At 36.2% G+C, this 17,185-nt stretch overlaps 1 protein-coding gene across 1 annotated transcript in view; it reads left to right on the forward strand.

Annotated features, from left to right (window-relative positions):
• The window catches only part of LOC138700028 (probable cytochrome P450 304a1), a 38,421-nt gene that overhangs the window by 15,112 nt on the left and 6,124 nt on the right, over positions 1-17,185 (forward strand). Inside the window, exons 4-8 of the mRNA XM_069826319.1 lie at positions 306-578; positions 6,565-6,682; positions 7,196-7,376; positions 13,784-13,901; positions 16,015-16,156. Of these exons, the coding sequence (XP_069682420.1) occupies positions 306-578; positions 6,565-6,682; positions 7,196-7,376; positions 13,784-13,901; positions 16,015-16,156 (832 nt within the window). The remainder of the gene's footprint in view (positions 1-305; positions 579-6,564; positions 6,683-7,195; positions 7,377-13,783; positions 13,902-16,014; positions 16,157-17,185) is intronic.

Consider the following 17,185-nt stretch of genomic DNA (forward strand, 5'->3'; position numbering starts at 1 on the left):
TTTCAACAGTTGTTCATTTAATTAATGTATTAATGAAGTTACTTATAATTATTATATTATAAAATACATATAATTAAATTATGATTTCAGCAGATAATCGGAACAGTCCTAATAAATCTCAGAACTCTTGTGACATTACTATAAATAAATGTGCTCGTTTTTTATAAAAGTAACTTCTCAAATCTGGATTCTGTATTCGATACACACAGAGTAGCAGCATTTCATCATTATACTATAAAATGACTATTGTCTCTAAAAATATTTCATAGCACTATTCATATATCACAAAATGTCTCATGTTGCAGGAAATTTTCAAGAACGGTTTTGTTCGCCTGCCTGATCTTTTCTACAATGTGTTCTTCAACCCAATATGGTTCATAATTACCGGACAGCGTTTTCCTGTCAAGGATCATGCCAAACTTCGGTTCTTCGCTCGGCAAGCTATGCGCTTCCAGAGGGCCCTCGATGCCACCGGAAATGCCGTTGGTCTTACTCCCTGGTTGAAGCACATCGCTCCCAAATATTTTGGATACACAGATCTCATTGAATCCACGGGGAACATGCTCATATACGTAAAGGTAAGCATCTTCTATTATAATTTTAAAGTACTTTTCGTACTCGTACATACGAGTATGTCTTCATTTGTACGAAGTCTGAATCCTTGTCTTAGTACTGCGGACAATTCTTACACAAACGTAAATATCCGATAGAGTTTTTTTGTTCATTTATTACTTTATTGAGCGACTACACAAAATTAATCATTCTTGGCATTAGTGAAATAATTACACTAGACATATAAATAATATTACAATATAGCGATGGAGAGATACAATTCATAATCTGTACCGAAATAGTCGGGAGGAAACATCCTCTTTTTACCGTTTTAACCAGTTCATATCTCAAACTGTCTTCCGTAAATAAAACTTGGTTCTCTCAGTACTGAAGTATCAGTTAAAAACCCTGGATGAGTACGAAGATAGTAGAGTCAAGTAGGAGTAATATAATACCCCAATCTTAGCCACGCTAAACTTGCTCTACTGTTTTTGTTACAAGAATTTATGTAGTCACACCTTCCCCAGTTAAGCATGAGATCTGATTGTAAATGTAGTGAGGACTTTTCCGAACATTGGAGTTCAATCTCTTGCCTCTCGATATCAATTAAACGCATCTTCACATTACGACATACATTTTTCTATTAAATATAATGCAATAAAAAAGTCGGGCTAATTTGATACAGACTTTAAAAATGTACCAAAGGCTCAGTTTGAAAATGTTTAAAACTGTTATTATGGAGGTACATATTATGCTCTTTAAGGAAAAATTTTGAACAAAGTTTAAATAAATATTATCAGTCTCATAAACGTATTAAAAGAAAAGGCAGTTTTGTTTCTTGAAAAAAACTTTGATGTGGTACCTACTCAGTTACCTTTGTTACTCCTCATGAATCAATAATGATAGAAATATGTTTAAATTTTCTTTTTACTCAGAATAGTGTCAGCTTAATTTTTGTCTAAAAAAGCTGTGAATGTTGAATAGTCAAGCAGTACTTAATTGATGTATGAATGAGAAGGGCTATTATGATACACACTTTATGGATATTATGATACGCTAGAAGGGCTTGCAAGGTATTATGTTTACAATGGAAGGAATGGACCAAATTTATCAATTTTCTAACTTAAAGTAGTTTATTGCCTCTTGAGGGGTATTTCATAATTTCTCAGTTCTTCAGGGATGTTTGAATTGACATGTGTTGGAACCTACCATACAATATAGGCCTAAGTTAAAAAATTTTCACATACTCGTATATACACTATTTACCAAAAAGTAATTGGGCACTGCTTTGCCTCTTTAGAACCTTGTTGTACCATCTCTTGTTGCTATAACAACTGCCAGCCTCTCAGGCATGCTCTGCACTAGTTTATGTAGGATATCCACTGGAATGCGTCGCCATTCCTCTTGCAATATAGCACTTAGTTGGACAATGGAAGTTGGCGCATCTCCCGAGACCTCAATCGCCGGTTCAATTCGTCCCAAAGGTCTCAATGGGATTGAGATCAGGACTTTGTGCAGACCAGTCCAACCGGTGAACATTATTGTCTGCATGCCACTGCATAGTAGCCGCCGAAACATGGGGTCAACTTCCATTGTCCAACTGAGTGCCATGTTGCAAGAGGAATGGCGACGCATTCCAGTGGATATCCTACAAAAAAATAGTGGAGAGCATGCCTGACAGGGTGGCTGCTGTTATAGCAACAAGAGGTGGTACCACGAGGTTCTAAAGGGGCAAAAACAGTGCCCAATTACGTTTTGGTAGACAGTGTATTTTTTTTTACTCATTTACCTTACAATTACTTACTGCTAAGAACATATAGGTAATTATTCTGTTGGACTTCCATTGTCCAACTGAGTGTCATATTGCAAGAGGAATGGCGACGCATTCCAGTGGATATCCTACAAAAAATAGTGGAGAGCATGCCTGACAGGGTGGCTGCTGTTATAGCAACAAGAGGTGGTACCACGAGGTTCTAAAGGGGCAAAAACAGTGCCCAATTACGTTTTGGTAGACAGTGTATTTTTTTTTACTCATTTACCTTACAATTACTTACTGCTAAGAACATATAGGTAATTATTCTGTTATATGTAACAATACACCATTTCATAAATATATCTTATTTATGCTTGAAATAAGTGTTAATACAAAACGTCGTGAGCGATATTATGACCCACCACTGCTTGTAATGGTATTCTCTCTCTCTCTCTACTGTACTCCAACCACGAGAAAGTCTTTGGGGACTGAGACGAAGCGGGGTAATGCTGTGAATGAATGTTGATGTCATAAGATATCATAAGGTCACACACATGGGTACTCGTATCTGTATTGGCTAGCTCTCACAGCACAAACAATAACATTGATACACACATATTGATACTACCCTAGTTACAAAATTAGATCACTGTTAATCTCCTGGTCTTTTAATCTCTCCAAAGAGGAAATAACATATGCAGGAGAGCGCATGGTTTTTAAACTGTCGTTATAACGGTAATATTATCTATCTACTTCGCTCCAATAGATAATGCAATAGTAAGCACATTCCTTTCACGGTTGATCTCCTGGTTGGAGAACAGTAAGAAACCCGTTTCCAAGCTCCCCACTCTTCGTGTGCCCTTCCTACTTCCCCTACCGTGCCCGTGCCTGCCCTATATGATTGCGTAAGTTCGAGGATGATCCACATGACATTCGTCAATCCGACGCTGATAGGCGGACTCTCTTTCGTGGCCCTATTTTGACTGTTACAGATTATAAATGAAATGAGGGAGAGGTGCAGAGTGTTGGCGGAATGAAAGAGGGAAACGGCAGTATCCTGAGAAAACCCTCTATAAAGTCTGTTTTTTCCACCACAAATTCCATCTAGACCTGAACGGGAACCGAACTCATGTCGCCTGGATGAAAGACCAGCGCGTTAGCACTGTAAGCCACAAATCCGCACATAAGACTCTTATGCCACAAATGCATATTCATTTTCCTACCGGGAATAAAATCCATTCGCTGGGTTTGTAGTTAGCACTGAATTATGGCGAAGGACACATCGCATGACAAACACAATGCAAGTGATGTCCACTGCATGTTATGAAGATACTGTATTTACAACGGTACCATTAAACAGAAATATCACATGACATGTCTACTCTATTCCTAACTCAAGCATGCTTGCTTTCACTTTTCTGTCAAACTGCAAAGGCTGTATGAAAGTATATTATTCGACAGAGCATTGTTGTATATTTAAAATTCGTCCTTAATTTTAGGACATATATTCATGCGTCTCTTTTGACGCTACATCCCTTGGGAAGTCTTGGTCTAAATATCTACCTCTCACCAACACCTATCTACACATACTAAGAGGCATTGTATTCCATCTCACGGCCGTGGCTTCCACATATTAGAAATAAGTCTAGGCGTTCCATATAGCAAGAATAGGAATAATTTTGTCTTTCTTTCTCTCTTTCAAATCTATCATTTTCTGTAAATAAAGACAATATTTGATATTTCAAACATTTTATTTTCGGTATGTAATCTGTGTCTACTTGTCTATATTTCAGTTGTGTAGAACATTTTCTCCTAAACTATGTAGGCCTATTCTGGACTGTTCATTATCAGTACTTATCCTAGAAGTAGCAGTATAGGCCTATCTATAAAGCTAATATTTTGTTTGAAACCCGTAGGAAAGTGTAGCAAAAATGCGGTTTAAAATTGTTGTATTAATCTTGTCCTTTAACATAAAAAATGTATACTTACTTTGTTTCCTTCATCTCCTATAACTAAAAGCCAGGTTATGAACCGACTAAACCGGAAGCAATGTTCTGTTGCTCTCTTTCAAAGCTCTGTTGCCACATAGTGGCGCGAGATTCAAAGTGTGTTCAGCGTTTGTCACCGATATGTTTTCAATTATTAATACATATAATAAAGAAGTATGTAACGAATTCAAACATTTCCGTTGAACGATTGAATGAACAATGATTCACTAATAATAATAATAATAATAATAATAATAATAATAATAATAATAATAATAATAATGATAATAACAATAATAATATAGTGTTAACAAAATATATCAAGATATATTATAGTAATTTTTATTTTGAGTTGCCGTTATAATCGAATTTACTATCTAGCTATTTTTGTACATCAATAATAATAAATCAAAGGATATGATCTTAATTTTATATTTATATTGATTGAGTCATGCAAGAGTATATTCTATTATTATTATTATTATTATTATTATTATTATTATTATTATTATTATTATTATTATTACTTCACATAATATATCAATAAGCAAATATACAAATCTAAAAGGAAAACTCGAGCCGACTGAGCCATTGTTTAAAATAAATAAATAAGTAAGTAAATAAATAGATAAATAAGAGTATTCGGACACTATTAGGTCTACTATTAATTTATAGTACACACAATATGGAAACCAGAACAGTTAAGTAAGTCACAAGCAGTGCCTCAGCCGTTTGCCGCCCTGCTTCTTCTACCGATGTGATGCCACCATTTACACGTTTTTTATGGGTAACGCTTGTATACAGACAAAATCATTTCTCTCTCTCTCTCTCTCCAGACTTAAAAACCCGCTTCCATTTTATATCTTAGCACTCGGGAGAATTTATTATCCTATTCAAGTACTACTGTATATAGTTCTCGATAACACTATCAACAATATTAGTAATTAAAATTACTGTTTTAAGAAAGCACGAGCTATGACGCTGGTACGAAATGCGACTCGTAATGCACGTGGTAATGCAAATGGGCTGGGAAGTTTGGCTATACTGTCTCCGTGACCTCGTTGCCAGATTTTCGTTAGCAGACGACATTTTAACGTGAGGTCCAATGAAAAGCTCCGTTCTCCATCCTCCCTCTACCCCGCACACTCAACGTGTCATCACTGCACAGTACTAACTCGCACTTTCCTCTCGCCCATCCAACTATTTCCTGTTTAGTCGGTTCATAACCTGGCTTTTAGCCTCTAGGTGGAATGCCTGTCTCTACGAATATTTTCCATCCGTGTTTTTTCTGCGATTGTACTTTTTTTGTTCCCATGTATTTTTATATTTTAAATTCTTTTTCATTCGTCTTTCGCTATACCATTGTGGCGTAAAAGTCCTGAGAGTTCCACTCTAGCAAACATTTCCTTGTGACTATTTAAAGATATGACCAATCCAACGCATTTCTTCACTTTGTTGTCCGGTAGCCTATTGTTTGGTGGCCTTCTAGAATTCTTTAGAATAAAACACAATGCATAAAATAATACGAAGATCTTGTGTCCAGAATTTTAATTCACGTAAATATTTCTTAAAACCCAAAAAAATGACACAAAAAGGAAATTAAGGCTGTCATTGTACACTCACTGGTTAAAGAGTAACAGGTTGGGCTGTGTTTCACCACATAGAAAATTTGTGCTTTTCCGTTGTATATTATCTTGTTGATAAAACGTTCAGAGTATGTATGTTAAAAGAGATGAAAAATAACACATAAACCTCCACTAACGGAAAAGTAAGGAGTATAATGAGCAGGCTTAGGATCCGGGGCACTTTAACAACCATTATACGCACAACTTGACTATAGACTCCCTTGAACATAGTAGACAGACATACTGTGAATGTAAACAACGACGGCAATGTGCTGCGTTATATTCTACTGTTAACAGTACAATCTAGTGACGGTGGAAAATGAAGTGGGATACATACCTCACAAGTTTTCATGTCCCTCGGCGACATTGAAGGCGTTAGCGTTACAATGAACAACCATGTACATACTTGCGACTAGTTCCAAAAAACTGTTCACTATGGATTGAAAATGCACTATAATGGCCTGAGTTCGTTTCGCAGGGAGAGACGGAAGAATATTGTTCCTCTGATCACGAACCGGATTGTACACTAACGCACAGGTAAACAAAACTCAACGCGCCACCTCACTCCATCTGTACTCCGTTGCACTGTAACTTCACTTTATTCTTAAGTTGTCTCGGATCCTAAGCCTGCTTATGAGTGTTGCAGGATGCGGTAAAGGAACACATGGCTACATATTCTGAGGACTTCATACGTGATTTCACGGACAAATTCCTAATGGAGATGAAGAAATACGAGAATGTAGATGAGCCTACCAGTTTCACGGGTAAGTACGTTACTCATGAAATTAATTAATGTAAACTATGCTATATTCTGCTTTACGTAACGTTTTTACTTACTTATTTTCAGTTATTTTTAAGTGAATTTTGAAATAAAAAATCTCTAGATCGAAAAATGTGTTCACCATTCAACGTTTGAACAGAGATTTTCTATCGCGTACTCAACAAGCATAAAACTGGCTTTCACAGGAATAAGGCTTTCGACAATAAAACAAATAGACCGGTAGGTAGCCAGAGAGATAAGTAAGCAGCTAGCTAATTAGATAGATGGATAAAGGTAGGTAAATAGTTATTATAAATGGATCGGTAATTCGGTGGATGAAAGGAATGTGTGGGTGGATAGACAGACAAGAGAAAGCGACGTACTTAGAATAAATTTATTCCACATTCGTTTTGTCCTTCATCAGTACCAAAATATCTGATCAAACCTCAGTCTGTGTGGTGAGAACCCAGTGAGCAAATTGTTGTGCCTTCAATCTATGAAAGTTGGTATGTTGCAGAGGAACAGCTGAGGGTAGTAGGTCTTGATTACCTTTTCCCCGCCTCAACTACGGTGACCGCAACACTTAACTTTACGATTGTACATTTGCTGCACCATCCAGAAGTGCAGGAGAAGATGCAAAAAGAAATTGACGTGGTAGTTGGACGTAATCGGTTACCGACCCTGGACGACAGATCAAGGTATGTGGAATGCATGATTTAACATTCATTGCATGATATTAAACTGCAGTTATTCACTTCTTCCGATGCAATTTAATTCTCTCGTATATCATGCGTAAAAATTCACAGTAACAAACTCATTACCACACTGAGTGCGGTAAACAACTCTCAGTTCACACATGCGGATATGCCTGGATTAGCATGACGCAAGATCACGCCTGAGACAGCACAAGACATGGACACTCATCCAGTTCTTGTTCAGTAAAAATGTTAAATTTCTCTCTTCTATATCAGGCGCCTTTTCTTTTATACACGCAATGAAATAGTGTATTTAATAATATTGATGCTGGTTTTAATGGATATCATACTCTGCAACATGGAATAATAGGTATATCCCCACAGAGGCGAAGGTTTATAAGATTCAGATGAATGCTCAAAATGAGATAGAAAAACCTTGTCATTTGTAATATTATCTACTTTTTTACCCCCGCCCCATTTCAGTAAGCGCTCATACGCAAATTCATATTTTTCTCTTGATTTTTCTCGTAAAAGTGATGAAATAAAAGTTGAAGCTGCTTCTTCGATATCTGAAGGAAAGCTATCTCCAGAATCACCAATTTCAGCGAAAGAATTAATACTTTTGACTTGCATCTATGCCTAGATAAATTGTAAATATCATAAACATTTTTAAGTTGCTATGACCGTATACGACTTAACATGATCTATGGATTCCTAAGTCTAGCCTACATTGAATTATGACACGTTTATTTTAAAATTATAATTATAAATTGCTGTTTTAAAATTAAGCACCATTAAATGATAATATGGTCCATCCCAGGTATCTGTGAAGTAGAAAGACGAAATAAGACCTCTGTGCAAGTGGTATATGGGAGGGCTAGGGCCAATGATCGCTCTTGGGAGAGGTGTTGGTTGAACGAAGCTACCAATCGCTTGCAGAGAGGGAATAATTTCTATCTAAACTCTATCTTCTACCACGAGTATCTTATCCCTTAGCGGACTCGAGCTGCCCGCAATACACTCCGGCACAGATAGACTCCGCCCCCAAATGCGCGAAATTAGTCCATAGATTCCTGGGACAGACCACAGATAATTAAAATCACATTGTGAGAAATTTTAATGTTAACGTGAAGAAGGATCGTGAATTGAAAAATCTGGAGCAAGTTGGAGTTGTATCATCGCCAAGTGCTGCAATAACGCAAGAGGTACGAATTTCTGCAAACACTGGGAATAGCAGTGAAACATGTTGCTAAAATATTGTATTTGAGTCCTCGAAAACAACGGGAAGTAGTTTCGATATTCTCCTTCATCATTACAAGAAACAGTAGATAACAGATCACACTCCCTGCACTGAAAATAATACAGTACCTCCAACGGGATGGTGTAAGTTGGCAAACATCTCGCGTTAAACACTTCATATTCATAAAGCATAGTTACGGAAAGATGACAAAATCCAGAAACGATTCATGTCCATCACCATGCAAGGGACGTATAAAATCTTAAAGCAGAATATGAGTATCCCATTTATTTTTATTTTTCTGCATAATGGTCGAACCACGTCTCCCTCAGAAACAATACACCCAGGAATGTGGTCATGCCATAGCAAGAAAATGTTTGGACTAATAATAGGAACATTAAATGAGAGGGGCCTCAAGTTACCAATTAAATTTTCATAATTAACAATGATCTTAACATTAGCTGACACAATCGCACAGTGACTGGCGCCTGTCAGATTTGTTCTAAGAGTATTGAGAAATGTTCACCGCCAGAAGAAGAGTTGCAGATCATGTATGAAATAGATTGGAAACTGACAGACTGTCTCTGAAAACCTTGTGTTTCGCAATCAAATGTACAAATCAAGGCTCTTCTGATAAACTTGTTACGTTATTTTCCTCATTTTAAAACAAACTTTTATTAATGGTATGCAAAACAATATTTTGAAGGATTGTAGAACAACAATGTCACACTGAAATCAGTAGTTCTGTAGGTTTATTAGGAAGAGAATTTTACTTTCCTGCCACGAAATGCAATTCAGAGTGAATATTTGTGCCACAAGGAAGTTACCATTTTTACGGCAGTTGCATTGTTTGAGGGACGTTTGTATATATCTATCCTACGCCAACGCTATATAATGAATTCATACGGAATATGATAAATATGCTGCTCACACCTTCATCAGGAATATAATTCGTGATATTAAGCACATGGGGACATTTCCCTATTTTCCAGTGGTGCGATAACCAGTTCAAACAACGTTTTATGTTCGCGAACATCACATTCTACAAGGAACGTTTTAATTAGTGTTGGATTTAATCGATTAATCGATCAATTTCTGTTGTAAGATTAATCGATCAAAAATATTTAATCGAATAATCTAGTCGAATAAAATTAATCGGTTATGGTTAATATTATTATTTTGTTAATACAAACTAAAAATTCCGACAATATTTCTCTCTCGGAAATTGCTTACTTAAAAACACAATAATATTGTTATTTTCTAACTGTAAATCAGGTATCGTAGGAAAAATCTTTGCACAAACACTTCAGAAAGAGATGGAGATATAAGGACAGTGACCTAGTCTACCTGTATTTAAAATTGAAACACAATGCGAAACCCTTATTAAGTTTTATGATTTTCCAAGAAAACTTCCATTTTGATGTCAGCTCATCTTCCTAGCGTATGAAATACATACTTTTCTGGGATTCGTCCCTCTCATTCCTTATAAAATAGCCATGTCTACACTGTGTGCAAGTGAGAGCGTAACCTCTTTTTCTAAAATCTGGTAATTCGGATTACAACAGGAGCCAGTCTTCTGTTTCGACCGCTGTAGTTTGCAGGTGCTTGCAGTTTCTATACTGAGTTCGTATATGACGGTTGTGTGTTTAGTTTCATAAAAAGGCAGTTTTCTGTGGTCTGTGAAAAGTGTAAACTTCATTATGTCATATGAGAATTTGAGAGGTAAACTCGGTGAATCGTTTGGATTTAAATTGAATGATCGTGGAGAAGTGCTTGACAGAAAAAAAGTTTTTTCGTGTTTAGTGATGCAGGAAACATTGTTACTAAACTTAGAGCGGCAATTAATTCGGAGCATGTGAATGCACTCACATGTTTAAAATCAAAGATGAAGCAATATTAACTAGGTGAGTCTTCATACTTTTTCTTGTTTATGTTTGTCTCAAAAATTTCCGGAGAAATTGACACAATAAATTATAAGCCTCATAATAAATATGTTAGTAAGTAATTGATCGATTAATCAATTAAATTCAAATAGTTAATCAATTAAATATTTTGATCGATCGACAGCACTAATTTTAATACGAGTGTGACATGGCAAGACAAGCTATTGCTCTTCCCTTAAAGGTGCGTGCGCAGGCATGCTTGGAGAAAGCTGTCCATAAAGTTTATTCCGATTACGATTATTTAACGACGATAAATATGTAACTTTTAATAACAAATAGCTATTCTCTCTCTATTTTCTTATCGCCGCGACACTATCCTAAAGTCGCCATTGCAAATAGTTTATTTGTAACTACTTATACTTTTTTGCACAATAAAATATATTCTAGATTGACAATCTTTCCAGCGAGACATAGACTTTATCGTAATGTAGACCGTTGAGAAAGATATGAAATAAATGTATCTGAAACAAATGTTAGTGTGTAATTGTCACTACGAGAGCTTCTTTTACCAAATTCGACTATAATAATATACTTATATTAGTCTACGTCAAAATAAAATTAAGTGAACTGATTGTGTCAAATATCTTGGTATATTCTTTGACTGTAAACTTCATTTCTACAAACATGTTACTCACATTTATAACTACACAATAAAAATGTGGGCCCTAACTTACCCTTTTTCAGTAATATTGTTTCACTTTTAATACTTTACTTTGCACTAGTCAGCTGCAGCTTGCAGTTCAGTTACGTACAACTCACTCTGTAAAACTGGAAGCATAAAACGAAAATTCATGTTTTTTTTTTCTTTTGTATTTGTACAACCTCTGCGGTGGCTGAGTGGTCAGACCTCCGGTCTGTCACGCAGGCGGCCTGGATTCGAGTCCCGGTAGTGTCTGGGATTTTTCATTGAAGAATGCATAGTTACACTTGTGGCGGACAAGGTCGCATTTAGGGGTTTTTCTCAGGGTTCTCCCGTTTTTTCCCATATTAGGAATCTATATCATTCCGTCACCATTTCTCCATTCCGTCATCATTCCATAGCATTCTCCTATCACCGGCTGGCGACGCACGGAGGGGGCTTGCTTAGACACGAGGGAGGTTTGCCTGCTCGAAACCTAGGTACAGTACGATTATTTACTCCTGACAGTCGCCGGAGATGTGCGCGTGGGACAGGCGAGTCCATTTAGTTACGCCAAGGGGTGTTTGGGTTATTCACTCCCTTGCCTTCACCGACCGCTCGCCCTATCTCTACTCCGGAACTTTCCCCACTCCTCCTATTACTCCTCTCTTTCGCGTCGCTGAGCTGTCAGGACTATATAATCGGTCTGTACGCCCAGTGAATCTTAGTGTAGTTAGCCGGTGTGGGTTTGGGAATGCGCCTAGCTTCAGTGTTAGCTCAATAGATCGTAAGATGTAGTGCTGGGCCATTGTGTCCCCCCCCCCCAAAATTCATTCTATATATTTGTACAGATTCGTGAGCAATGACTCCAATAACAGTTATGAAATAATTACGAACTTTCGATTGCTACTGGTTCAAATACCCTACTTCAAATCTGTTAATCGGATACCGGTACATGTAATGTTAGGCCTACTCATACGTCTTGTTTTCCTAGGAAACACATGCGAAGTGGCACTGTTTTCTACAACAATTCTAAATCTCTTTTATCCGTGTTCAGATGATATACAGGGACATCATTTTATTTTTACTTCAATTTTTATTGTACCTGACTTTTTGAATGTACTTCACTCCCATCCCTTCTACTAATGAAGTTCAACCGTCCTCCACACAGATCCAAGACCGCATATACAGTCATAGTAGCCCTACGGTCATAGTAAACAATACGTTCCAAAAATATGTTCGCGTTTTCCAGTGACCAAAGAGCTTTCAATATTGAATCATTTTCGCACAGGTACTGTCGTCCATTTGCCTACGTCGCATACCGGTTTCCCCCACCTGCTTCTATTCGCCTCTCTGTATAGGTAATGGCTGGGCTGTCTTAGCTCTTTTCTGAGAACATTAATTTCTGTTAGGAATTAGACGTCTACGTAATATTATACCCATACAATTATTTAAAATAACTTAAATAAAAGGGCCTCGTTAAGTAATTAACTGTCACGTGATTTCCTCCCTTTCTACGACGCTGCGAAGTAACCACTTCGACGGACAGTAGATAGCATGTCTGAGTAATTGTGCGGATCGGGTAGAAGTGAAGATTAAATCTACAGTACGTAAGGTCTCTTTTATAGAGTAGGTACAGAATTATTTCAACATGAGTTACTGATAAGAAGTACGAACCTGGTAATTGGAATTACGTACAATAGTCTATAGTGCGATAATATGCACATTAGAACTGAAGCCTGTATTGAAATGAACGGCCACCATTTTCAAAAATGTGTTTAAATATCCATATTATGATTATTTTTCAATTTAACTTCATTCTCTATAGTGTACGCTAATGTGTTGTAGACAGTATAATATACACTGCATAATGAATACGTCCTCATGGAAAGCTCAGTTCGTGAGTAAAAACACTAATTGTTAATACTGTACTGTATCTTGATTAAACAAATACCTAATGAAAATTATCGAACTCAAAATCGCGATATTTCCTAGTTTACGTAAAAGGATGAACTACTTTTCTTCCCTCCTATACCTAGTAAAGTGATTTGTTTGTATTTTACGCCAGTATCATCGAACTCCAGTCGTGGAAGGGAGTAGCAAACGGTGTTTCCGGTTCTTAATCGTTGATCCAAAGGTATAGCCAGGTTAATATTAGAAATGTTAGTAAAAATAAAATGATGTCCCTGTAGAAGTCAACTTACGTTGTAAAAATTATTACCCTTTTGCTAAAAGTATGTTGAATACAATAATAAAATAATTCCATAAGTATAATCAGTGACTTATTTACTACATGCATTTTTTGTCTATTAGGCGTAACTTGATGCACTGTATACTTATAGTATTATACCATCTATTGGCAGCACACTGTCGGTTAAATACTTAATAATAAAATAAGTAAAACTTCATTCCAGTTTACTATTATTATTAATGGGCCTATTATTAGTAGTAGTACCGCCACCACCACCACGACCACCACCACCACCACCACCACCACCTTAAAGTAAGTACAGAAACACTCTGCATATTTTAATGAAAGTTCGAAGATACACCCAAATCTGTTGTAATAATTTATTTGTAATGGAGCCTTAATGGTCTACGTCTTATTTAGATTACCGTACAACGAGGCTGTTCTGCGAGAGTCGATGCGCAAAGAAACATTGGTTCCTTTATCAGTTATTCACAGAGCAACAGAATCCACAGAACTTGGCGGCTACAGCATTCCCAAGGTAAGGATAATATTAACCACCAGGTTCCCAGATTAATATATTACCATATAGCTAACTTTCGTTGCCTAAGTCGCACAGTTTTATGTTACTGTACGCTAATGTCTTGTTGTGTGTATGTACTAGGAATGAGCAAAAACAACCGGTTATTTTCATAAGGTTAACCGGTTATTTTTGCTGGCCGGTTTAACCTGATAACCGGTTATTTTATCAATAACCGAACGACTGGTTATTTTTTTAAATATGCATTAAATCGACTATATTTTTAAGTGTATTTGAAATGTCAATCAAGCACAGTTTCTTTTCATTTGTACACTATGTACCCAGCTCTGTAAACCAGTTGTCTCATGGGCCAATTCTAGATGGGATATGAGTTACTGCTTTACTTACTTCATCTGGCCATAGATGGCAAAAACAGATTCGACTTCGATTCAATTGTCAATAATGTTTGCCTGTCTTAATTGCTGACTTTCTCTGATTGGATGACATAAATGTGCGGGTATTGGAGCTTTTCAAACGGCGAGAAATTTTGATTTTAGTATTTATTGATTAGGCCTATAGAAAAAAGGTGCGTGTCGGAATGTTTCATAATCAAGATTACAGTTGTAAAACTTAAGCAATTTTATTTCATTTTTTATTTAATTTGCATATTACTCTCATGTGAGGGAAGTAATTAACTAAATCGTATAAAGTGCAATTTTAAAAGCTCTTTTTATTTGTTATATTTTGTTTTGGGACGTCTTTAATTATATTCAAGCAAAGCATAAATGAGTATTGACAATATTAGCTCTAGAATTTGACAACTGCTATTTAATGATATTACAACATATTTTAAGAGATTGATTAGTAACAAAAGATAAATAAATAATTCTATTAAAATTCTTTAATATTGTTATTGTTATTAATTAAATCAAAATTATTTCCTGTTAATAACAATGAAAATAAATTAAATAGGCTACCAAATTATTACAGTATATTTAAATTAAAAGAATTTCTCGACAGCAACAGTGAGAATTGGTTAAATACGGCACAGTCTAATCAAATTTAATATTAACTGTTGAAAGAGAGTGTAGCTACAAAGTTTGAGTATAATCTTTATTCGAGTTATAATATAAAATTGTACAAAACTATTTTATATTACAATCTGAACTTATCTGAATTTTCAACATGACATTTCAATTTATACAATTTGATTGCATACATTGTTCAAGATGCCGCAAAACAGTGTTTAACCGAAGTCAGAAGCATCACGTAGTCAAGTTGTTTCGCAGAAAAGTCGGTTTTATGGTCAACCATTCCGAGTTAGGAATAACAAGTTAAGAACTGTGTTTTTCTAACCGAAGTCATTTTTTTACTAATGACGGATACTTGGTTATTCGTCATTCATCCATATGAAAATAGTGTTGTGTAAATCAATTCACCGACAGAGTCGTTGCCATAGGAGACTGGTCTACTACACACACTCGATAAGAAGAGTGATGATGGAGATTTGTTGCGATGCCACAGGGAAACTGCAGCTTAAGGAAAAGCACTATCCAGTACAAGTCATAAATCGAGAGTACGCCGAGAATCGAACACGGGATCACATGGTTATGAGTCCAGCACTCTAGACACTGAACCACCAGAATCGAAAAGAGATACCAGAACACCTTAGAACAATGGATATTTGTAAGACTTACTCAGAAACGAAGCATTTCTAAATCCATGTTGATATAACCATTTTTCTTCTCTATATATACATATATATATATATATATATATATATATATATATATATATGAGAAATCCATAACTGAGACTTTGCCCATTTGTTTCGTTACTTCTGTATAAAAAATGGAGATACAGTCGTTCGGTTACAAATAAATAACTTTAGTATAATATGTCAAATATATTTGTAGCTCTGAATTTCATACATGATAAAGTTGACATGTAGTATCATCATTAAACATAAGAAAATTCATTCGTCAAAAATACATAGATATTATTTTCATGTTTCAGGTAGTTTTTAATGGAGAAAAATAGTCTAATTTATTCATTTTCATAACTACATATATCTGAACTCTTCATTCTTCAATACGATATGATGTGTATGAGAATCTGAAATGTCTGAATTCAGAACACTGTGATGATTACGAACCTGTGGAGTTTCCACAACGATCCGGAATTTTGGGGAGACCCAGAGGTATATCGGCCGGAGAGATTTCTGGATGACCAAGGACAACTTCTCAAGAAGGATTATTCTTTGCCATTCGGAGCAGGTCAGTGTTTCTGCAAACAGCTTTAATTTTCTCAATATGTGTGCTATGATACGATATTTATTTTCAATCAACATACGGAAGGTTGTTTTCGATCTTTGATGAATAATTTCGCTTGGGTATTTACCTTAAGAACAGCCATGTCTCCACCATTGATCATGCTCTATTTGATGTCCCTTCACCCTTGCTATAACTCTACGTCTCAACTTCCAATCATGAAGACTTTTGCGTAGAACAGTCATGTCTATGTTCACTCACTTCTCTTTACACACTTTGCAGAGACCACCTAAAGCACGAAAACGCTTTTCTCTTAATGCTCTTTTGAGGAGTTCAAATGTGCAAAAATCCATGAGTGAAGCATCCGGCGACTTCAGGGGCTTTTCATTGAAATAAATGGTGTGAATTCCTGTTTCCTGCTCCATTCTCTTTAATGTCTCGATACCTTATCTTTATTTATCTATCATAAAGAACCGGAATAGCACTGCTGTAAATTGGGGTCAGGAGTTCAGTTTGATATTACACGGAGTTGACTTTGGCCTTTTTAGCAACATGGCGAATAGTTAACTTCCCATGAATTAATCCAGCAGTAATCGTAAATTTCGCCAGAAAAGTTTCCTGGCATTGAGAATAGAATTTTTTTTGTTTACTGCCAGAGACTAAGGACTTCACTTTCCTCACAATGTCTGGAGTTCACCTGTTTCCTTTTAGAATCAGTCGCATGAAGGACTCTTCCAATTTTATTTAGCACACAGTTGTTTTAATACTGTAAAATCCCGTTTCTTGCACGCTTCTAAAATTGCATGCGTCGTAATGGATAACGATGTAATCCCTCCAAATAGCTAGATTATTTTCGGCATCTTTGCAGCTATATATTTCTGTCACATCTACAAAATTGATGCCAAATGTCTTGCACTTTACTCAGAAAACTGACACTGGCACGTACACAGCAGTGCCACAATCACAATCGCAACTCGTCATCAATAATTGGAAACAACCCTCCGTACATCTAGGTTATGGTGGACCATCACATTT

Source organism: Periplaneta americana, chromosome 5 (genome assembly GCF_040183065.1).
Source record: "Periplaneta americana isolate PAMFEO1 chromosome 5, P.americana_PAMFEO1_priV1, whole genome shotgun sequence".
Classification (NCBI taxonomy): domain Eukaryota; kingdom Metazoa; phylum Arthropoda; class Insecta; order Blattodea; family Blattidae; genus Periplaneta; species Periplaneta americana.